Source organism: Numida meleagris, chromosome 4, assembly GCF_002078875.1.
Source record: "Numida meleagris isolate 19003 breed g44 Domestic line chromosome 4, NumMel1.0, whole genome shotgun sequence".
Taxonomy (NCBI): Eukaryota; Metazoa; Chordata; class Aves; order Galliformes; family Numididae; genus Numida; species Numida meleagris.
The window spans coordinates 56,157,833-56,181,688 of NC_034412.1; the positions used below are offsets into that span (position 1 = coordinate 56,157,833).

Genomic DNA, 23,856 nt, shown 5'->3' on the forward strand with positions numbered 1-23,856 from the left:
ACTGATAATTAAAGTTATTTTAAAAATGAGCTATTGTCCAATGGAAAAAAAAAAAAAAAAAAAAAACTTGCTAAGCCACATGTCCATCAGCACAGCACTGGTAGAAGGAGACAGCAACACCTTTTTCAGCATTATCATAGAATCATTAAGAGTGAACAAGACCTCCATGATCATCCAGTCCAACTGGTGACCCATCCCCACCATGCCTACTGACCATGTCCCTCAGTGCCACATCTCCAGTGACAGTGACTGCACCACCTCCCTGGGCAGCCCATTCCAATGCATCACCACTCTTTCTGAGAAGAAATGTTTCCTAATATCCAGCATGAATCTCCCCTGGTGCAACTTGAGGCCATTCCTACTCATCCCATCACTATTACCTGGGAAAAGAGGCTGACCCCCACCTTGCTACGACCTCCTTTCAGGCAGTTGTAGAGAGCCATAAGGTCTGTCCTGAGCCTCCTCTTCTCCAGACTGAACAACCCCAGCTCCCTCAGCTGCTCCTCATAAGACTTGTGCTCCAGACCCCACACAGCTCCTTCTCTGAACACGCTCCAGGGCCTCAATGTTTTTCTTATAACGAGGGGCCCAAAACTGTACGCTGTACTCGAGGTGCAGCCTTACCAGAGCTGAGTACAGAGGGACGATCACCTCTTTGGTCCTGCTGACTACACTGTTTCTGATACCAGCCAGGATGCTGTTGGCCTTCTCAGCCACCTGGGCTCATTGCTGGCTCATGTTCAGCTGGCTGTCAGCTAACACCCCCAGATCCTTTTCCTCTGAGATTATCACACCTCAACCTGCTGATAGGTTGAAGTGATTCTATCCACTTCAGCAAACAGCTATTCTTCATTTTGAGAAAGAAGAAAAATAAATGCTATTTGTCTGCTCACCTTTGTATTATTACTAGAGAGGTAAAAAGACAAAAGCAAGGAACAAAACCAACTCTGAAATAGAGCTGTAGTTATTGACAGTAGATGTAGTCCTGGCACATGGACATCTCAAGATTTGGTTTATAGCTCAAAGTTCATTCGCACAAAGAAAACTTCTGGTCTTGAACACAAATGAAAACTAATGAATAAAAAAAACTAAATAAAGTTGAGGGAGGTTGTTCTTATGGTGATATACCAAATTTGTTACACAAAAAGCTCACAAAATTTTAGCATATATGTAGTTTTTACTAGGAATATTAGTCCCAATGAACTATGAATAGCCTTCCCTTAAATTTCTGAATGATTTCCACTCTCTTGAAAAGGAAGTTTTGTATTAAACTTCATGGTTCAGAATGTCCAAAAGAACTACTGCTTTTTCATGGCATCTCTTTATCCCTGCTGATCATGTTGTATCCAGCATAAAATAGCTGACAGCGCAAAATGAAGCCCGTCCATATGCAGACATGAGTAGCTTAAGTAGGTATCCCTGAACCCATTTCCCCATTAGCAGAATGAAGTTACCTACTTTGTATCTAGTCTTTCACTTAAAATATTTCTATGATACTATGTTGTGTAAAGTGATGCATCCTCTTTTCCAGGTCAATTAAACTTCAAATAATTGTCCTTGTGTCCCCCACACTGAACACCAGTAACACATAGTCCCTCACATAGTAACACCAGTTACTAGCTGCAGTTTTACACACAAATGTGCATGTAAATGGATTCATCTTAATGTGTGCGCAAATGCATCCATCTTAAAATGCAACTGATATGTTCCTTTCTGTAATACTAGGACAACTTTGTTGAAAGTTTACTCAGAGCAGTATTGGAAGAATTGAGCAACAGAAAGCTCAGTATAATACTTAATACTGTTAAACAAACTTCAGCATGGGTGTTCAAATCTCTTTTTCAGCAGTAATATGAAATGTTGGCATGAAGTACAGGACAGACAACAGAAGATATCTAGAAATAAACATGGACCCTGTATTACAAACTTACATATTAACTCCAGGGGACCAGCAGTCTTCTTGCTAACACTGCACAATGCTGCAGGGGAAAATTCCAGGTAGCTTTCAAGATGCAACAGACCTTTTTGTGCTAAATTTCATCATAAAATAAAAAGCTTTAGTTGTCATTTTCTTCAGACTGCTTTGATACAGCGTAAGAACATTTCAAGAGCATGATTTGTCACTACCACATTTTTTTATCACTATGACCCGAGCAGTGTTCCAGTCCAGATGCATTTTACATTCACTTTATGGTTATTAACAATTCACCTAATTACTTTATTATATCTCACTGAATGTTCTCTTATGATTTGAAAGGTTCAAGTCTCAGGTAGATCAGGCTCACGTTTGTAATGTAGCAGTTATTTTCCATTTCTACACTGGCTTTCCTTGGATCAGAAAATAGTTGCTGGATTGCTGAGGGAGCTCCTTCCATTCATTTTACTTGAGCTCTTGGAAAAGTATGGTTAAGCTTGTTTATCCATCATTTAACCTCTCACTAGTAGTTTACAAGTCGTTTTCAGCCTTTCTGAAGGTTAGGGACTAACAAAGATGATCTGCATTTTAGCAAGGTCTTGTTCTTTTACAAGAGGATATCATCAGTAAAACCAATTACAGACTGAAGTGTTTAATAAATAGATCTTCCCTGGGATTTTAATAGAGTAAAGCACCAGTTACAAAAGGTCCAGACTGACAAAATTCCCATTATTCTCTAGGAGGCTGGGATTTTGCTATAACCACCTGAAAATAATCCCTATTTCTGACATGCTGACAAGCCTGGGGTGCTTTTCTCCTAACTTGGTTTTCCCCTACTATCCTTTTCAAGATCACCTTTAATTCCCAGTTGCAGAGTTGGGAAAGAGAAAAGTAGAGTCATCCAATTTTTATGTGGTTATTCATGGAGAACAGACTGGTCTTTTTAAAGGTAAATTGCATTGTATTGACTTTTTTCTTATTAAAATTACTTGAAAATGTTTTATGCCTGGGCACATTTGATTTCAAAATTCAAGATCAGAAACAAAATCATTTTTTTCCTTTTGTAAAACTTCCAGAAAACTGAAAATTGAATTATTCACACAACTCCCAGCAGGAATAATATAGCATTGTGGTAAAGCTGCTTACTTCAGAAAAAAAAAAAATAGAGTAAAAGACTGAGGAAATACAAGACCTCACCCTGAGCTATTGCAGGTTACTTGCTACCAGAAGCAGCAAGTTGTGAGGCAGAGCATGACCTCCGACTAGACACCAAGAATAAGCGTGTGGATTGAAACCTAGCCACCAGAGGGAGAAAGTTATTAAAAAGCAACACCCTCCTTTTTACTGACACTTGGCAAGCTAGAGCAGAGGGCAGCAGCGGGAGAGCTCCTGGAATAGCCAATCTGGAAATCCATTCACTTTGCAGTCTCTTAGAGAGAACTTGTTAGCTACTCAAGTTCCACAACTCCCTTCCTCCCCTTCCCCCCCAACCATATGGGGAATCCTGAAGATTAAGCTTTATAAGTACTAGAACATCTCGTAGGGTTTTGTTTCCACTTTTGCAATACTCTTGCATTAGTACAGTTTTAAGGCTTTGCAGTCTTTTCTCCATCTTAATCCACTTGACCAAGCATTGTCTGCATTAGAGGTATATATTCATCTTTACATATATTTTGAAAAGCATTTTACTGAACTAATACAATCAGCATTGAAGTCATACAGGACAGGAACAGTATGATCAGAAAAATGAGAGGAGATGATGGAAGGACTGAAAGAAAATTTGGAAAGAAGGAAAGACAACAAGTAGTGGTTGCCGGATACTAAAAAAGCCAATTCATTTCAACACTTTATTTGATCTGAAGTTACTAAGTGTTTAAATTTTAAGTTCACAGAAGGGAATACTACTTAACCAGAGCATTCTTAGCATATATATAGACAGGGCAACTACTGTTGTATATCATATCTTTGTTGCATTTGATAGCGACTAAAATAAGGTACTTCAGAGAAGGTACAATGGCATGATATTATCTAGTCTCAGTGAAAATTCTGACTAAATATGACTAAAATGAATGAAATAGAAGAACACTGTTTACCCTGAACTTCATGAGAGTGAACTTATGGCTGTTAAAGGAGTTATTGGATGAGATCTCCTGGGAAGCTGTTCTTAGGGACACAGGAATAGAACAGAGCTGGTAACTCTTCCAGGACACCCTTCTGAGAGCACAAGAGCTCTCCACCCCCCAGCAGAAAAAATCAAGCAGAGGATGCAGGAAACCAGCATGGTCGAGCAAGTCAGACTGAGGGAAAAAAGGAAAAGTATGAGCAGTGGAAGTGTGGTTGCGTGGCCTGGGAAGAAAACGGGGATGCCACCTCGGCATGCAGGGATGGGATCAGGAAAGCCAAGGCACAGATGGAACAAAACTTGATGAGTGATGAGAAAAATAACAAGAAGGGATTCTATCAATATATTGAGCAGAAGAGACAGGCAAAGGAGAGTGTACCTCCTCTGATAAAAGAGAAGGGAGAACTGGCTTCAACAGACATGGAGAAGGCTGGGGTAATCAGTGAGTTCTTTACCTCAGTCTTCACTGGCAGCCAGGCTTCCCACGCCTTTTGTGTCCCCGAACCTCTAGGTAGAGGTCAGGAAAGCAAAATCCCTCCCACTGTAAGAGGAGAGCAAGTTCAAGACCGCCTCATGAGGCTGAATGTGTAAAGGTCTATGAGGCTGGACAACATGCAGCCCAGGGTCCTGAAGGAACTGGCTGATGTGGTTGCCAAGCCAGTTTCCATCATATTTGAAAAGTCATGGCTGTCAGGATAAGTCCCCAGTAATAGGAAAAAGGGAAGCATCACTCCCACTTTTAAGAAAGGGAGAAAGGAAGATTCCAGGAACTACCAGCTGGTGAGCCTCTCCTCTGTGCCTGGGAAGATCATGGAGTTGATCCTCCAGAGGAAATATATCCAGCTCTTAAATAATTGCCTGCAACAGCTAAAAATACTTATCTACATTCTGTATTAAAGATGGTCTAACAAAGAAACTGAGAGACTGACTGAAATGTTAGCAGGTAGCTATTTGTTTCTGCCTGCTCAAGCTATTCAGTATAAATTATATAGAGGAGTTCAGCTCTGTTCTATGCTCTTCCCTAACTCCCTGTTAAAAAAAAACAAAAAGTGTTGAAATTGGCTGGTTTAGGTTATACTATTTCCTCCTGTGGAAATGTATCTCTTTGCTCTCAGTAAGGATCCAGTCTTACACTTGTTATTTCTTTGAAACCTCTCATTAAATATTCTGCAAAAATAACTTCCATTTAATACCATGCCCAAGGAGGATGTGCAAACTTCACAATTCTACCTGCGTCTGATCTTCTAAATTACTGACTAATCAATAGAAACCTGCCAAAGAGGAGACCAGAGCATAACAAAGAGAATACTCTTGGAATTATGTCAGTGCAAATGAGGCTTCACTGCAAAAATTAAGTGTCAGATCTTGCAAATGTTTACACATCTATTTGGCAGTTTTTGGGGTCCTGATGAATAGCAGTACCCCCAGAAAACCAGAATGACAGCTATCAAATCCAGTGCTCAAATAATCCTTTTTGCTGCTTGAGCAGCCTTCATTTTGGATGTTACCTTAAGTCTATGTCAAGAAATTTCGGATGAGATGAGGTCTTACATAGTTTATACTTTTTCAGTTTACTTGATACTGATCTACTGTCCGAATGAAATTGTTCCACCCTGGTCCTACATGTACTGTGAGATTCAGATACATTGGTTTCACACTCTTACCTTCTCTTTCTTCAAGAATTCTGAAGTCAATTAAAATTGGAGATGCTGTTTATCTATATCTTTGTGCTGGTCATTATATTTTACTAATATATAATTTTTTATATCAAATTAAAGACTAGATTCACTTGTGTTCCTTGTGCCATTTCTAGGATGAGAAGCAGCAGTATGCCCTTCTTAAACATTTATCTCTGTCCCTGAAGGATTGACAGCATGTAGACTGTCCTAAGTAAGCTGCTATCTCATCTTTGCAAGGTGATTTAAAACAAAAATTCCCTAATATGAGCGAGTATGCAAACTCAGCCCTAACTGGGTGAATTATTACTGTACAATACAAACCTGCTGTGTTTTTGAACAAATAGTAGCAAAAAAGAAGCACAGCTATAGGATTAGACGATGACATTTTAGTGCAATGCCTTGAACTCCTTGTTTGTAATTTGATAAGGAAATTTACGCAAAACTTTATCTGTTTGGATGCTGGAAGGTTCAACCTTTTCAGGACAAAAAGGTCCAGAGTAAAACATAATAAACAAATAATATCAAATTCATTTTTGGCAAGGACATTCCAAGTTTTGTAATCTTCAGACCAAATGGAAATCTACAAATGCCAGCTCTATGGTTAATATTTTACAGAAGCAGGCTGTAAAGGGTATATAAGAAAATCATTTCTCTTCAATCGTCCTAGCATTTTTGAGTAATTTAGCCCACATCATAATCTGCAGCCATGAAGTGGGTAACATTAATTTCATTTATTTTCCTCTTTAGTTCAGCAACATCGAGGAATCTGCAAAGAGTTGCTCGTGATGCAGGTAAGAAAATACTAATCAACTGCCCTTATTGTCTTTGTTGTACTGACTTAATGACTTCAATGCAATTTCATGAACAATTCTTGCAAGCCTGATCGAAAGAGAACCAAATAATAATAATAATAAAAGACCACCTTGAAAAGAAACTGAGTGAAGAAATTTTGAGGGGTAGGTAGAACGCTCCAGGCAATTACATAATAGAGTAAGTAAGTTTTGTGATGTGTCTCCTTGTACCATGAAGTGAATTGTATGATCAGATGTTGATCATTCACAATCTGTTACTTTCCAGCATTGAGCAAGTAGACGTGCATATTTTTTTGAATGACAGTATGCAACTGAGCTCCTCACCACTGTCAGGCAATGGTTTTCATGCAAATAAGTCAAAAATCCAAAAATCTAAATCTCTATCTCGGATGAAAGAAAGCCTAGCTAAAACCCTACTGCGTTGTTTTTCCCCATGTTATTACATTTTATGGCTTAGCCAAACAAGAATTTCTGTAGGCAGACCTAGAAGATTTTCCACTAGTATTTTTTATTTTTGCTTGAAACATGAAAATACACAAATTTAACAAAACTGAGTTTTCAGGAGCAGGCTAAAAATGCCAGTGAACAACAGCAACAGATACTAATTACAATTTTTAGCACTAAAATCCTTATTATCAAATCAGGTCTACTGATGATGCTTCATTTTTGGAAATATATTCCTTTAGTTCAGGTAAAGGAATTCTTTGTTGTGTTTTCTAAGTGCTCCTGAATGGTGTTTCTAGAACAAATGACTGCCCTGTTCTACTAGCTCATTCATCACTGTGGCCACCTGCCTCAGTTTCTTTTTGGAAAGCCTTAGGGGAACCTTCTTACTATGAGCAAGGTATAACCACAGCATATATTTATTACCATCAGGATCCAATGAAAGGTCTCACCTATTTTTCTTTTCAAGATGAGCATAGATGGTATGCCTTAAATGAAACAAGAGTATGAATCTGCCTAGTTAATAATTTTCAGTTTGAAGAAAGAAAAATCTACTAATGCTTACTCTAATCCAACTGATGCTGCATTCCTTTATTTGTAGAGTAGACATGATCATGACATTGGTTATGCAAAGTACATTTGCTAACCGTTAAGTTGCAGAAGTCATTTTGAATGTTATGAATTATGAATATGATTACAGAGGTGGATTTTGCATTAAAACCCCCAAAATTACAAACTTGCACTACTTTGGAAAGATGAGCGTAAGAGTTAGGTATCTGCAGACAAACGGTCATCTGAGACAACAAAGAATTTGAGTTGGCCTGAAGAAACCTTTAGATTGACATTCCTTGGAAAGTTGTACAGATTACGTGGGATGGTGTACCCAAAGATGGGAACTTCACTAGTGCTCAGCATTAGCTTGGTCTGTTACAAAATAATGATCTTACTCCCTTAAGTGCAAGAGCTGCATTCATGCTGTGCACTTCTGAAAACCTGGCCTGAAATGGACAGAATGTATTCTTTAAAGGGGGTCTTGCACAGCAAATGTGACAGTAACCATCACTTCTTTTGTTTTGTTTTGTTTTTCCCTAGAGCACAAGAGTGAAATTGCCCATCGCTACAATGATTTGAAGGAAGAGACATTTAAGGCAGTGTAAGTGAATGCTCAGCTTACATTTTCTGATTGTTTTCCATCTCTATTGATATTGGATATGGGTTAAAAAGGGAAACTAAAACACACTGTATGTCTTCTCATACAAAGCCTACAGATGTTTTATGACCTGCAAAAGTCATGATGACTTTCTTGTTCTCTGGGAACACAACCCCCCGCAAACCTTATTAGGAAACGTGTGTTCCCCATGTGAAAAGAAAACAGATGTGAATAATGCAGTTATGGTAACCTTTGGATGGAGAGAAGATGTTCTGAACTATTACACTATTAAATTATCCCCCCCAAAAAAACAAACAAACAAACAAACAAACAAAAAAACCCTTCTGGCAGGTATTCTGAAACAATTCAATCATTTTCTTCTGAAACAGATTTTGGGAATGGCAAAAGACTCTTGCAGGAACATAACTATTTTTAAAAGAAGACAGCCTGAATATCATCACTTGTAACAATGGCAAAAACAGCAGTGCAAATATTCTGGCATGAAATCAACAGCAAATTTAAATCACAGTCTTTTCCTTGTTGACACTGATCTAGTATTCAAAGCATTCATTACTGGGGAGTAAAGGTCAAAAACATTTTTCAGAAAGGAGATGAGAAGACCAAGAGTACAAGATCTGTTACTATGATCTTCATACTGCTCTGTTTAAGTATATATGCATATTGTTTGAACAAATAATTTTGTTACTTATGTTTTTTATCTCCATATTGCAAAATGTGCTTTCTGTTTCAGTGCCATGATCACATTTGCCCAGTATCTCCAGAGGTGTTCTTATGATGGACTGTCTAAGCTTGTGAAGGATGTTGTTGATCTGGCACAAAAGTGTGCAGCCAATGAAGATGCTCCTGAATGCACAAAATCACTGGTAGGCAGTGAATCCTTTGGTACTGTGGTTTTCCTTATTCTGTGCAGCTACCAGAGTCATCGTCACTGAGGATTTATACTTTATCCTTTTGGGTGTTCCTGTTGTCATCAGCCAATGCTCAGACTTTTGTGCTGAAGCAAAGAACTTTTCCCTGGGTTATGGAGTTCTGTTCTTCAGAATTGCCACAGTAATCAGTGGAGTAATATTTTGGAGCCCAAAAAGCAGACTTCAGTACATTAAGTTTAGCATTGTCTGCAAATATATGTTATTTATTTTTGCTGATTGCAAAACATGTGATTGTAAGAATTATAGCAACTGAAGTGTGTGGGTTTTCACATGAAGTATCCTGAAAAGGTATCTGCGATAATTTAACATACTCTGGTAAAACTTTTTGAAAAAAACCTGCTAAGATCAGGTATCAAAAGATGTCTACGTATACATAAGATCCCTAGATACCTAGTGGGTTCAGCCAGGCCCCTAAGAAAGTTAGATGCTAGTGCTCTTGCCAGCTCCGATGCTCAAACCAAACTACGTGACTACATTAATTCTCCCTAAAGGCTTCCCTAGGTGATTGTCAAGTAGAACATCAAACCCTGCTTCAATTCATCTGAATTCATAAGTCAGATTACAAGTAAAAGTAGACCACTGCCTTGCACGCACTATTTAATTATAACTAAAATAAATATCTTTTCAATAAATCACCCTAACTGTTGATATCGGACCACATAAAATAAAACTTTTTGAAATTGTATTGAAAGCAATGGATTATTCTGGTTTATGATCTAAATATTATCTGGTAAAAACTTACCTACCTTTTTATCTGGGCTTTCTCTTATAGATAAAGTTCATTACAGTTTCTACATAAAGTCTTTCTAGCAATAATTCTGACTCTCACCATCTCCCTTATAGCCTTCCATTTTCCTGGATGAAATCTGCCAAGTGGAAAAGCTCCGTGACTCATATGGCACAATGGCCGACTGCTGTAGTAAAGCTGATCCTGAAAGAAATGAGTGTTTCCTGTCGTTTAAAGTTTCCCAACCAGACTTCATTCAGCCATACCAAAGACCGGCTTCTGATGCGATATGCAAGGAATACCAGGACAACAGAGTGTCATTTCTGGGACAGTAAGAAAAATGTTGATGTTGCATTGTTTAAGTTTTTAGCCAAGGGATCCCCAAGGTCTAGGGAGTGTGTGGGCATGAAAACGTTGTAAGCATGCAATTGAATATCTACAAGCATAAAACTGCTGCTCAGTCATTAAATATCTCAAGTCCTGATCACGCTTTTTTTCATTCTGTGCTGGAGCAGGTTTTTCCATTCAAAATGGGGTTTAAGGGATCACATTTTATAAATCCTTGGGGATATTTCGCAAAAAAATAAATTAAAAAAACCCTCAGTTTTTCCAATATTAATGTAATAATTTACCTACTCCAGTTTCCCACTACCCCTATTCTAACTGGAAAGAATATGAAGAAAGATAAGAGTAAAAAGAATAAAAATTAGCAACAAAACCCTGGGAAAATGGCCATAGATTAATTTTTCATGCTCAAAATTAGAATTCTTAAATATTTGACAATGCAAGCATACATACATCAAATAAAGTGACTCAAGATATCACAAGTTCATGATTCTATCACTGTTATGGAGTCCTGCTTTGGAAATGCTGAGATTTAGCTCAGCATGTACCATTAGTAGGCATTATGTTAGAAAAGTACATTAAATTTCTAAACTAGAAACAAAAGTTATAGAAGCTGTAAGAGATTTGAATCCATTTGCTGTTGCCACTGAAATACATAACTTACGTTTTCCTTTTTCTTATAGTTTCATCTATTCTGTTGCAAGAAGAAACCCCTTCTTGTATGCCCCTACAATCCTTAGTTTGGCTGCTGATTACGAACATGCACTTCAAAGTTGTTGCCAAGAGAGTGATGTTGGTACTTGCCTGGACCACAAGGTAGGTCATATTTTTCACTGTGCATACAAGCAAAGTAGCTGGTCTGCTACATAAAGGTGAACCGTAGAGAGAAGGCGTGCTTACCAAAGATGCTCTAGGGAAAGACAGATCTCTCTCAACATGCAATTTCTACTCTCAACAGAAAGTTCTACGAGAGATTCCTTCCCTATTCCTTGCACAAGCAAATGGAAGAGAAAGAGTGAGAAATGAGTGGAATGTTCCTGCTCATGCAAATTTTTATATGAAGTACTTGTAGAGAAGGTTTAATCATATGTTAACCCTATGATTATGATCAGATTACTTCCATATAGCTTCGCTTTTTAGAGAACTGTAGCCGGGATTTCATGTTTGTCATGAGCCAAATTTTCCCTTTTCCTCAAAACTCAGTCCCAGTGACTTCCATGGGATCATTGCTGTGCCTTAAAAGAGAACTTTTCCTCCTTTGAGGTCACTGAGTTTCACTGAAACTGAGTGCTTGGTGAACAGCAGCATGTTGTTATAGTGGCCTTCCAGTACCTGAAAGGGGCCTACAGGAAAGCTGGGGAGGGACTTTTTAGATAGGGCGTGTAGTGACAGGACAAGGAGAAATGGTTTTAAAATGGAAGAGGATAGACTTAGACTAGATATTAGGAAGAAATTCTTTACTGTGAGGGTGCTGAGACACTGGAACAGGTTGCCCAGTGAGGTTGTGGATGCCCCCTCCCTGGAAGCACTCAAGGCCAGGCTGGATGGGGCTTTGAGCAACCTGGTCTAGAGGGAGGTGTCCCTGCATGTAGCAGGGGGGCTGGAACTAGGTGATCTTAAAGGTCCCTTCCATCCTAAACCATGCTATGATTATGTGAATTGCACTATGTCTTAAGGTATAGTATATAGACTTGAAGCTAGATGCTGGACTGCAAAGTAGTTAGAGTTGCCTGAAGAATCCCCAATTTGCTTGGCTTTCTATCAGAGCTAACTGGACAAGAATCTTTTGTGTTTCTAAAGTGGAATTTTCAGATTTGCCTTTTTCTCATTCCATTAAATGTCAGCTTAATGTGAAAATGTGCCTCCTGTTACTATAGGAAGCTGAGATGAGAGAAAAAGCCAAGAAAGTAAGTGTGAAGCAGCAGTATTCTTGTGGAATCCTCAAGAAGTTCGGAGAAAGAATTTTCCAAGCAGAGTAAGTTCCAATCAGTCTTTCATAAAGCGTAGGCTTGCTGACTTAAATCTGCAACTACTCACAAGGAAAATATAAGCATATATATTTCACTTCTATATACTGACTTTGAAAACTGTAGTCATGGTACTTCCTAATGTACTCTGTCTGAGAACAGTTGAGATCAGCAAGTCAGTCTTTCTAGACTACTACTACAGTGATTTCTCTGCCAATTTTTAGATGTAGAATCTAGTTCAGATAAGGTTTCTGCATAAAGAGTGGATGCAGAGTGGAACTTTTGTATTCCAGGTGGATAGTGAGCAATATTAAAAATGTCATCAATGCAAGTTACAAATAAATGAAATTGTCCCTTGAATCAATACAAAAGATGTGGAGTTATCTGAGAGAGTATCCAGAGATACCCAGAACCAGAGATTCCAGTGTGTTTACTCTACGTTTTTGCCAAAGTTGCACTCCATTCTGATGTCTGTAGCTTTTAGCAATAGACACATAAGTAAACAACAAACTAAGCTGCCAGTTTGAACCTGAAAACACAGTCAAATTTAGCAGAATCACATTTCTTGACAAAAGCACATTTTTAAGAATAAGAAAGACTTTTGCAGTTAAAAAATGAACCACCTGCCGTGCCACAGAGAACTGCTTTAATTCTGTGGATAACACACTAAAATCTGGTCCGACAAATGTTTACAAACATCTAAATGGAGGTGAGAGGCAAACCGTTGAGGCCAGGCTCTTCTCAGTGGTGTGTAGTGATAGGACAAGGAGTAATAAAACTTGAACATAGGAAGTTCCATACTAACATGCAGAAGAACCTCTATATGGTAAGGGTGATGGAGCACTGGAACAGCTTGCCTAGAGAGGTTGTGGAGTCTCCTTCTGTGGAGATATTCAAGACCCAGCTGGACGTCCACCTGTGTGACCTATTGTAGGGTAGCTGCTTTAGCAAGGAGGTTGGACTCAGTGATCTCTTGAGGTTCCTTCCAGCTCCTGCAATTCTGTGGTAAAATTTCTAGGACTACCTGACTAGATATAGCCAACTTTTATTAAAAAGTTTCATTGACTATAAGTCTCTCCTTAGTAATATAGAGACGTTTTACAGCCATTCAAAAGAGACAGGAAACTGTAGAGAGTGATTCTTAGGTAGACAGCTCAGATCAGAAGAATCACATTTCAAAGCCTTGTTTTCTAGACAATTGAAGTTAGGTGAGAACACTGCTGATCTACAGTATCATATCATTAGTGACTTGCAACTTTCTGTTCAATGTGGAGCTTTGAGTCGTCTATTTTTCTTCTTTTCTATCTAGTAAACTTGCTCGCATGAGCCAAAAATACCCCAATGCTGCACTCACAGAGGTTTCTAAAATTGTACGTGATTCTATGAAGATCCACAAAGAGTGCTGTGAAGGGGACATGTTGGAGTGCATGGATGACATGGTAAGCTAAATAGTCTTCAAAAAATGTTTACATACATGAAAAACAGGAGGAAGAAAATTTCAGCAGCTATTCAGAGTCCAAAGAGCTTGTACTCAACACAGCCAAAAGGTTCCTCAGCCACTGGAAAACAGCTCAGCTGGCTGTTAATTGAACTAGATTTTGTACCACTTCTAGGTCTAGCTCTTTATGATCATGAGGGCAAAGAGTGGTTACTGACAGGATAGCATGGGTATGTGGTTAAAATCAAAACATTTACCATGGGACTTGTTTGATGACATTCACTCCAGATCCATTGTAAACAGAACAAAAGAAATTGGAGTTAAAAAGGCCAGAAATTCTTTGCAGCTCTGATGTGTATACTGCCATTAATCCAGCTTTCCTGTATTGCCAACAAATTCTGCAGGACAGCTCAAATGGGATGATTTGCAAAACTGCAATAGTAACCATACCTAAATACTGCCTACCCAGCTGGAACTTAGACGTACTTCTTAAACATATAACCAGCTTGTGTCCTGGGCTGGCTTCATGAAACTCTGGAACTTTTAATGTTTTGTCTTCTGTCAGAGCTGGCCATGTGACAGGATAGAAGAGATCAATCAGTCACCCTTATGACAGTCTCAATGTCTTTCACAGCCTTCCCTGAGCTTGTCTTCTCAAACATTCTAAGATCAGGGAGGGAACCTTATTCTCCCTTGTGCCTGAGAACACTGCGTTCTAAATACACAGGAAATGCCAGTCCCTCCAATTATTTCTTTTCCTGTGGAGACAGCATTTGTTTAGGAAACTGCTCAGGAGTCTGAAGTAGAGAAGAGTTGAATTCACCTGTCTTTAAATTATTATTTCATAGCTTGTCTGAGGCTATGTTTTAATTTTACAGGCAGAGACCATAAACTATATGTGCTCTAAACATGATACCTTCTCAAGTAAAATCAAAGGCTGTTGTGAGAAGCCTGTTGTGGAACGAAGCCAGTGCATTATGGAGGCAGAATTTGATGAGAAACCTGAACATCTTCCTTCATTAGTTGAAAAATACGTACAAGATAAGGAAGTGTGTAAAAGTTTTGAAGCAGGCCATGATGAATTCATGTCAGAGTAAGTAGTCCCAACAGTACACATGCTTGTATTTGAACACTCCTCTAAATTATCTGTTCTCATTTCTGGACCTTTTGCACCACAGGGAAAAAAACACAACAAAAACCTGTCCTCTTGGGTGTTTCAAGTGTGAAGAAGAGAGATTACGATTACCATATGGAAATCTAATATGGCAGATGTAACCTCAAGCCTAGTTTCTCATTCATGCTTAGGGACTGTTCCTCTTCAGCATTGCGCTACTTATCAAAGCTGAACTGATCACTGCTTTTCCTTTATTCAGGGCTTTTGTTCAGGTCCATGTGCATTATCTGCTTAAGAAGCATTCTGTCCTGGGGAAGCTATTCTGTTCCTCTTACATTTCCCCTGTTGGCAGTCAACAGAACGGTCCAAAAAATTCTACAAAAACAAAGTGTCCACCTTACATGATCTCATCTGAGGGACTGTCATTGTTGATTACTGTGTTGTAGTTGAGGAAAGCAGCATGATATTCAGGAGCTCTAATGCTGTCAGCTCATGTGTCTTTCAGATTTGTTTATGAATACTCACGAAGACACCCGGAGTTCTCCACGCAGCTGATTCTGAGAATTGCCAAAGGATATGAATCACTCCTGGAAAAGTGCTGCAAAACTGATAACCCTGCTGAGTGCTATGCAAATGCTGTAGGTGCAATGTTCTGTCTGCATGTAACTAAGATGCTTGTATGATACCTATCATGAAGCAATTTAATAAAAGAGCAGGCAGAAAGTATTTTGAGAGACTAATCCCAGGAGAAGTTAGTATTCTGATGGGACACAAAGTAGTCCAGGTCCCCTGACAGCTCACAGAGGAACTCCATCAGTCACCTCACAAAACTTCAGACTAGCCTCACTCAATTTCCTGATGCCGGTCTCTCAAAAGTGATACTAAATAGGATGATTAATAGCTAGTTAGCCAAATTATTCTGTTCTCCTGCCTATATTGAGTAGCTACTCAGTGATCATGATAGAAACTTGTATGGCCAGCTGACATAGAAAATCCTAGATTTTGGTCTCCTAAACTTGAATTTAATTACACACTCCAGAAGTTGATTCACTGGCAGCTTTGGCCCACCTATGGAAAGAGGATGTTCCCCCTCACAGCTGATTATCCTGTATTTTAGAAATAGTCACCTGATTTTAAGAATAAAGAAGACAAATTCCTAACAGAGATCAGACAAATACTCTCTAAGGAGCAAGTCCAATGGACAATTAAATTTCAAAAATATTCCTGTCTTTTTAATTAAATTTCAGTTAGCACTGAATTTCCTGTGTGAATCAAGTCCTGTTACTCCAGATAGACTCGAAACAAATAGTTGGCCTTGCATAATGGATATTTTAGAGCTAGTAAGATTTAGAAGAGACCAAAGACTCTCTTTGTACAATTGTTACCAGAATGTCCTTCTCTACTGTTACTGATAAACTTATACTTGTTTGCAGCAAGATCAACTGAACCAACATATCAAAGAAACTCAGGATGTTGTGAAGACAAACTGTGATCTTCTCAATGCCCAAGGCGAGCCAGAATTCCTGAAGTCGTAAGTACATTCTGATAAGTATTTTTCCACGTAAACAATTATTATTCTGGCTGCCTTGGGAGTACGTATTCGGATTTTGCCGGTCTAGTTCAGTAGAGCATTCTTCAGATGTCAGTGAGTAGTCATTTTGTTGTGCTTTTTCAGCATCCTCGTCCGCTACACTAAGAAAATGCCTCAGGTATCAACTGATACCTTGCTTGAAATTGGAAAGAAAATGACAGCTGTTGGTACTAAGTGCTGCCAGCTTCCCGAAGACAGACGCCTGCCTTGTTCTGAGGGTCATGTGAGTACATTTATTTATTTTCCTTATTCCCCTCTGACATTTCTTCTATTCTCAAAAGCATTGAATTCTGGTGAGGTAGTAAGCTCACACCAAATTTTCACAGCCCCCAAGCTAATTATCTACATAACAGAATTGGAAACTCACTCATTTTTAATGGATGTGAGAACCTAAATAGCTCCCTCAGACTGGGAGCTTTGAAAATTTTAGCTGAACTTGGAAAGCAAAATTCAGTTGATCGGGTCTATCGGAGCTTGTGTTTGGAAAAGCTGAAGAGTCTCTCAAAAGAAAACTGTGCTTACCAGTTGTAACCAAATGGTCAGACTGCAAATTAAGAAGTCCATGACTCCAGGAATACATATTCATTTCAAACTTTAAGACCATGCCATTTCTGAGCAGGAGTTTAGTTTGGAGAGCTTTCATTTCCAGGTATCCTATTATGACACAAACTTCACACATTTCTTCTGTCATTATAGAAGGCTTAACACGTTTACCCTTCTTTCCTTTTATTTTCAGCTGAGCATTGTGATTCAGGATATGTGCAGGAGACAGGAGACCACACCTATAAATGAACACGTTTCACACTGCTGCAGCGACTCCTATGCTCAGAGGAGACCATGTTTCACTGCCATGGGAGTAGATACCAAATACGTTCCTCCACCATTTAATCCCGATATGTTCAGCTTTGATGAACAATTGTGCAGCGCTCCTCCCGCAGAACGAGAAGTAGGCCAGATGAAGTAAGCTAAAGGAAATTCCTTGTAGAAGAAATTCAGAGGAGTAACATATTAGCAGTGGCAGAAGCAAGCTGCAAAAACACTGACTTTTTGCCTAACTGGGACTTCACTGGTGGTAAAGAAAACCAGATGGAACTATGTGTTTGAACTGATCCTGTCAGTGTATAAAATCATGTAGTTGAGAAGAGGCAAAATAAGGTATTTTCTTCAAATGAAATTAGGTCTTAGATGACCAGTTTTGTGCAAGTCCATTACCAGTGCAAGTCTTAGGATGCACTTAGTCAAGGCAGTACAAAGGTCATTTCAGTAATTTCTTTCCTATCTGTATTTGAGATAAGAAAGAAAAAAAAAACAGTAGATGGTGGTGGTAGACTGAGAGTTTGGTGAGAAAAAACAGATAGGCTACCCTAGGCATGACAAAAAGCCACTCAAATGAGATATACCTGTATTGAATGACATTTTTTGTATTGGAGAAAAAAAACAAGTGACAACAGGGAGCATTAACTGTGTATTGTCGTTTCGTTTTCAGATTGCTTATCAACCTCATTAAACGCAAGCCTCAGATGACAGAAGAACAAATAAAGACAATTGCTGATGGTTTCACTGCCATGGTTGAAAAGTGCTGCAAACAGTCAGACATCAATACGTGCTTTGGAGAAGAGGTATTTCCTATGTCCTTTTAAAAAATAAAAATAAAAAAAGTATACAGGGAACTGAAAACTCACTAGGAAACCATCCACTAAGGGTTTCTGCAACCTAAGCGGTTGGTTGTCTTTATGTCCTTACAAAAAATTTGCCTGCAGAACTTAGCACACATCTTAACTGCACAGATAATGGTCACAGGTTGTAGTCCTTGAACAATTTCAGTTGGAAATGTTGTTTGGAGGTAATCTAGTCCAATCCTCCACTTAAAGCAGAGCAAACTTCTAGATTAGATAAGTTTGTTGAGAGACTTGTTTGAAAGAGCACATTACGTTCAAGCCACAGTTGAAAATTATGGTTGTGTAGAATTTAAACCATATCTCTAGCATACGTAAACTGCCTTTTGTGCAACAGACACGGATAGAACACTAATGATTGCCAGTGAAGAGTGCATCTTGATCAATTATAAGAGATATCTAGAAAAACCAGATATAGTGGTATGCAGAATCCAGCTGATTATGTCCTATGAACAATCATTCCATTTTTTTCGGTACATCAACCACAAACGCATGCATTCATTCAGTGTTTACTCTTCTCTGAAGTAACCACAGGAGAAGCTTATCTGTAGCCATATTGCTGAGTAAGCTCAAAGCATTTGCAGGAATTACAGATGTCAGTTTCCAAAGAGCAATCTCTGTCATTGGAAGCATTAACAGATCTGTATTACTGGTATCTTAAACTACTTATTGACCCAACTATTTTTCATCTATAACCAGATGCACTGCATAAGCAAATATGTTAGAAAGACCTTGAAAGAAATTATTTTGTCTGTAATTCACTCAAAAAGAGTATTTTCTACCTTCACAAGATTGAAAAACATCCATCATACAAGAGCGCACAGCTTCCAAGGTTAGAAAATATCATGTAGCTCAAATTAGGATGTAGCTTTGAGCCACAACACAGACTCAAGTTGAAATTCATAGAGGTTTCTGCTCAAGCACTAAAAATGATGCTGCCTTTGTTTCTCTTTCACAACTGTTTGTATTCGTTTTTCTAGGGTGCCAACCTAATAGTCCAGAGCAGAGCCACATTAGGAATTGGTGTTTAAGACATGGTAGGTAATAGTATCTATCTTCTTCTCCCCATCCTTTCACCTATTGAACTGTTTCAAATTAAAAAAAAAAAAAAAAGTACCTAGCTTCCCTTTCACCATCAGGTATTTGCTTTTTCAGTGGGTGACCTAACTTCTATCATTATATAGCATATGGAAAATTGAAATACTACTAGAATGCTATTGGTTTACAAAATAATCTTTTTGTTTTTTCTTCCTCTTTTTCCCCTCTCTCCCCCCAAATCCCATCTAGGTTGCCAGTGAGAAAAATACAAAGATAAAATGCTTCTCCTGCCCATTACCTTTTTTCCCTTGTTATTGAATCGTGGTTTCGTAAATCTTCAGTGTTTTGTCGAACAATATGCTTTTCCAGAAACATTTCAATTCTATTTCTTGCAAAAAAAAAAAAAAAAAGAATAATAAATAAAAGCCTTTTAAATCTGCATTTGTCTTGGTCTGCTAGTGACTGCTCAAAGGCAAAGATCGACAGCGCTACTTACACAGGATGGTTGCTACAGCTGTGTATATAGAAAGGCATTCTATTGTTTTCTCTTGTAAAGTATGCACATTCCACCAATCCAATAATAAGGTGGTGTGATATTTACCAGACTTTAATTCTCTGACTCAATTACAGGAACATTTTACTTTTCACTTCAGTGGTTATTACACAGTAAGAGAATGTTCAAAAGAACAGTTCACTCTAAATAAGATGGTTAGTAGTGTTCACTTAGGAAAAAAAAAAAAAGTATATATATACCAAGCATCTCTTTGCTTGTAAAGAGCTGCACAGTGAGTTGCTTTTAGACTTCTGTTTATTCCTTCAATTCTTTTTAAAATAGCTTTTGACTTTAGAGATGCCTTTTGAGAAGCCAACAATAAAAATAATGTCCTTCACTGCAGAAAGTTCCTAATAGAGAAATGCTGGCGTTCCATGTCACTAAAGCACCATGATTTTTCTGTCACATACTTAGTTTCAGACCACAAACACCCAAAAAACCCCAAATCTTCTACACTTAAAGATGGGATGGTGGGATTGTTTTTGCTTTGATCCCTTGCATAGTAAAGCATTTAGTATGGACAGTTATACTGGCCTTGAAACTCTTTGTGACTCTAGTTCACGAACTGGCAGTCTTCTCCAGAATCATAGAAGTACACTCAGAATGAAACAGAGACATGGAGTTGGAAATGTAAGAGAAAGAATTCATGAATCTTGATATGACTGAAAAGTTTGCACTTTCAATTAGTCAGTCATAGTTACGCATTGTTTTAGAATAATTCATATGACCTCAGGGTACTCACAAACATCTCAAGAGATGGAAAGTTTAGTGAATCTGAGCAAGAACCCATTCACCATCTGCAGTTAAGCACTTTTTCCCTTCATCATTCAATGTTTGTGTAAGGGAACACAGTCATTATAAAGGCCATTCTTGTTATCTAATTCACCATCCAAAAATCTGAGAGTCTCTCATTGCAACTGAAAGGAACCTGCTCCAGGACAGTGTAGCTGCAGTTAATTACAACAAGTTAAGCTTGTACAAGAAAGAGCTCAGCTAGGATTCTGAAGCAAAGAAATCAGCTCTAGTTCCACAAGACTATCAAGAGATTTCTCAATAGATTTCCAGTCTTTGCCAAAACTCTGACCATATCACATCATGTTCTTACAAGTGCTGGTTAGCTCACTGTTATGTCTGGTAGGTCTTTTCAGCTACTACAATCATTTCAAAAACAAAGCAAGTTAATAAATCCATTAAGATTTAGTAATGAAAAATGTGTTTTTAGTTAATGCTGCTGCAATTTTGCTGGCTCCAGAGAGATACAGCATTCGTATACATGATTTCCAGGCTGCATTTATCAATGCTGAAAAGAGCAACGTGTCAAGATAACAAAGTTGAATATGTCAGAAAAACATGTGAAAGGATGGATCGGACCTCCGCCTGTAGTTTCTACAAGTCATGGGAATTTATCTATTTCTCTTTTGTATGCTGAAGTATCTTTCAGTTTGCAGAAAGACAGAGTAACACAGATGTGTTGCAGCACTTAAAGGGTATTAGTATTGATGTGGCTTTAAAAATTATTTCTTAACAGCTTTTGCACCCATGCTGAGCAATTTTCCTTTATTCCTGGAATACAAGGATACTGAGCTTATACAATAGCTCTTTTGGACAGTGGTTTTCCACAAGTGATATATTTTTGTCTATCTTTTCTCCCTGCAGAGTCTGAGTATAGAAGGCAGAGGAATCAAGCACAGCTGCAGCTCTAAGACCATGCTGGTGAAAAATATTCTTTAACGGCCTAAGTGTCTCATAAAGAGGTTGAGAAACCTCCTCGGTCACCCAGAACGCATTTAAGTTTCTGCTACCAAACCTGAACTATGACTTCAAGTTTCAGAAGGGCCAACTGTTATCATAACTCTCAACACAACACCTGTGACTCATTTACATGCTTTTGTTAGGTTAACTCAACAGTCTTGTTAGTCTGATATTCCTCCTACTGAAACTTGTAGTCCCTAGAACTCCTTAAAAACTACACGAGTATTCCTGAATACTCAAAGGAAAAGAAAACAAAACAAAACAAAAACAACCAAATAAACACACCAACTTGTAGGCTATAACAGATTTTTGGTAGGCCTATCTCCTTGCCTATGGACAACTGAGTTTGCAGTATTATGCCAAATCAGCCAGAGCACTGTTGTGAGCATCCACATCTTGTAATCCAACAAATGTAACAGTTCTCATGCAGTTTTGCTGGTGCTTGATGTACCCTGGAGAGGCTGATGTCTGTTGTGTCCCTCTAGATTAAAAAAAAAATAAAATAATAATAGTAATAAAAGAAAAGCCTTTCCAAAGGAAATGGTGTACCAGGAAAGAACATGATACTGTGGCAATACACAAGGATCTAAAAGAACATGACCTTTGCAGAAGCAAGTAATACAGAGAATTACACACCTTGTAGTCTGCTCCTGTTCCTCTGCCCTATTTGCTTAATCTTCCTATTTTAGCACAGTATAGTAAAACGACACATAGTTGTAGTTTGTGATATACTATAACCCCTCAGTAAAACACAGGCTAATTTTTACTTTCACCACTTTCACTTTTTTATAGCCCATCTCACTTTTTCATACACCCTCTATAAAAGTTAGTAAAGCCATGACTATTCCTTCAAATAAGGTTTTCTTTGGAGAAAACCTGATGGCAGATACACACATCCTTTACATGGAACACAGGTTAGAGATCATCATCCATTAGCAATAATTAAAAATATTAACAATAATTTCCTTCTGCCTTCTCCTTCAGTCTTTAATTCTTTCAGCTGACCACATGTCACCTCCATCAGGCTCCCACCTGCCTAAAGCTCCTCATTTTATTCATCTCTGAATTATTCAACCATTTCCTCCTGTCCATACCTATACCATGCTCTGAATCATAAATTAACAGTTGTCTTTTATAACACTGTGTACTGATAGTCACCTTTTAAAGGCACCCCTATAAGATGTTGTCATCTCTTGGCCAAGACATTTCCCTCTTAGGGCTTGATTTCTCACAGTCCATCACAGTTGATGAAACGCCTCATCCTGTTAGCCCCAGTTACTCTGCATTCAGTCTCAATGTTTGAGAACTAACATTAGTACCATGATTCTGGAGTGTCTCTTGGAAGACCATGGGCTCCAGCCTTAGTATTTGGAAAATCCTTTTAATGCATACTTCAGCTTTCACTTGAGCATTCTAGATCATCCTGATTTGGGGGAAAACTTTCATCAAGGTCATGACAAGGAAAGCAGAAAAATGATCAGGAAGGAAGAATGTTCTTTTAACCCTCCATAGCAGCTTATGATGCTGATCTTGCAGCACACAGCTCTATTAAAAATGCAGTAGAGTGTAACCCAGGCTTTGCAATGGGCAGTAGCTCTGGACCAGTACACATTTCTAAGTTTTCAAAAAATTTCTCTTGGTCACCCAACTGTTTTTCTGCTCTCATATATATATATATATATATATATCAGAAAACCTTTATCACTGCATTACACCAAAAATGTGCAAAGAGTAGGTGCTTTTTAAGATACACAAGAAATTCCACTAACATCTTCAGGTCCACTAACATCTTTGATACAAATATTTATGATCTCTTTGCCCTAGAGTTGTTCTCTATTACCTCTAAGGGTTGCACTTGACTTTGCTGCTAAGCGGTGGATGTATTTTTTGGGTGAACTATGAATAAGTATATTAGTAATCAGTGCTAAGTGAATTTGTTTATTTTCTTTGATAGTCTCTAACTCACGCTTTGACTTTATCCAAAGACCTGAAAATGGCTTTTCTGCAACCAAGACTAGTAAATTGGATTGCAACCAGCATAAAACTACACGTCAGTAGGACTAGTATTGAAATACACACAGTACTAAGATCATACGAAGTTACATTTTAAAGCAAGACCTGTAGGCCAGATCTTAATGTACCCAGGTGCCAGGTCAAAGGAAAAATCTGAATTTACAAGCTGCTTTCAAAGTAGTCTGGTCAAAGATCACAAACCCAATAAGTAATTTTGTCATCTTTCCTTTCAGCAAAGGTGACTGCAGTTTGGGAGTTTCACTCAAGCCTAACGGAAATCTACATTTGTGTGGTTAACTGAATTATTGGAACATGCTGCTCAGGGAAGTGCTGCAGTCACCATCCCTAGAGGTGCTCAGAACACACGGAGATGAGGCACTGGGGGACATAGTAAGTGGGCATGGTAGGGATGGGTTGGGATTGGACAAGATTATCTCAGAGGTCTTTTCCAACCTTAATGATTCTATGATTCTAATTGCTTACTGATTGTTGATAACAGCATATAAATAATTTCACTGCTTCCTTTCTTCTTTGTTTCGAAGCTCCCCATCATGTTCTCCACAAAATCAC

The 23,856-nt window shown here is 38.4% G+C and overlaps 2 protein-coding genes across 6 annotated transcripts in view; one reads left to right on the top strand and one right to left on the bottom strand.

Moving 5' to 3' along the window:
- ALB (albumin) overlaps nucleotides 1-23,856 on the top strand; it is a 46,538-nt gene that overhangs the window by 19,824 nt on the left and 2,858 nt on the right. For 3 of the 5 annotated variants that reach the window (XR_002437867.1, XR_002437865.1, XR_002437866.1), the window contains 15 exons: nucleotides 6,464-6,507; nucleotides 8,065-8,125; nucleotides 8,874-9,006; nucleotides 9,916-10,130; nucleotides 10,828-10,960; nucleotides 12,022-12,119; nucleotides 13,421-13,550; nucleotides 14,428-14,642; nucleotides 15,169-15,301; nucleotides 16,097-16,194; nucleotides 16,339-16,477; nucleotides 16,991-17,214; nucleotides 17,741-17,873; nucleotides 18,911-18,967; nucleotides 21,178-23,676. Coding sequence is in view for 1 of the 5 variants with exons in the window: in XM_021394015.1 (XP_021249690.1) it covers nucleotides 6,464-6,507; nucleotides 8,065-8,125; nucleotides 8,874-9,006; nucleotides 9,916-10,130; nucleotides 10,828-10,960; nucleotides 12,022-12,119; nucleotides 13,421-13,550; nucleotides 14,428-14,642; nucleotides 15,169-15,301; nucleotides 16,097-16,194; nucleotides 16,339-16,477; nucleotides 16,991-17,214; nucleotides 17,741-17,873; nucleotides 18,911-18,961 (1,807 nt within the window). In the remaining 4 variants the exon portion in view is untranslated. Of the gene's footprint in view, nucleotides 1-722; nucleotides 6,508-8,064; nucleotides 8,126-8,873; nucleotides 9,007-9,915; nucleotides 10,131-10,827; nucleotides 10,961-12,021; nucleotides 12,120-13,420; nucleotides 13,551-14,427; nucleotides 14,643-15,168; nucleotides 15,302-16,096; nucleotides 16,195-16,338; nucleotides 16,478-16,990; nucleotides 17,215-17,740; nucleotides 17,874-18,910; nucleotides 18,968-19,217; nucleotides 19,408-21,177; nucleotides 23,677-23,856 lie in introns of those variants that run through there. The other 2 variants (XM_021394015.1, XR_002437868.1) reach the window with 2 other exon arrangements.
- The window catches only part of RASSF6 (Ras association domain family member 6), an 82,131-nt gene continuing 77,539 nt past the window's right edge, over nucleotides 19,265-23,856 (bottom strand). Inside the window, exon 12 of the mRNA XM_021394027.1 lies at nucleotides 19,265-19,356. Within this exon, the coding sequence (XP_021249702.1) occupies nucleotides 19,280-19,356 (77 nt within the window). The 3' untranslated portion in view covers nucleotides 19,265-19,279. The remainder of the gene's footprint in view (nucleotides 19,357-23,856) is intronic.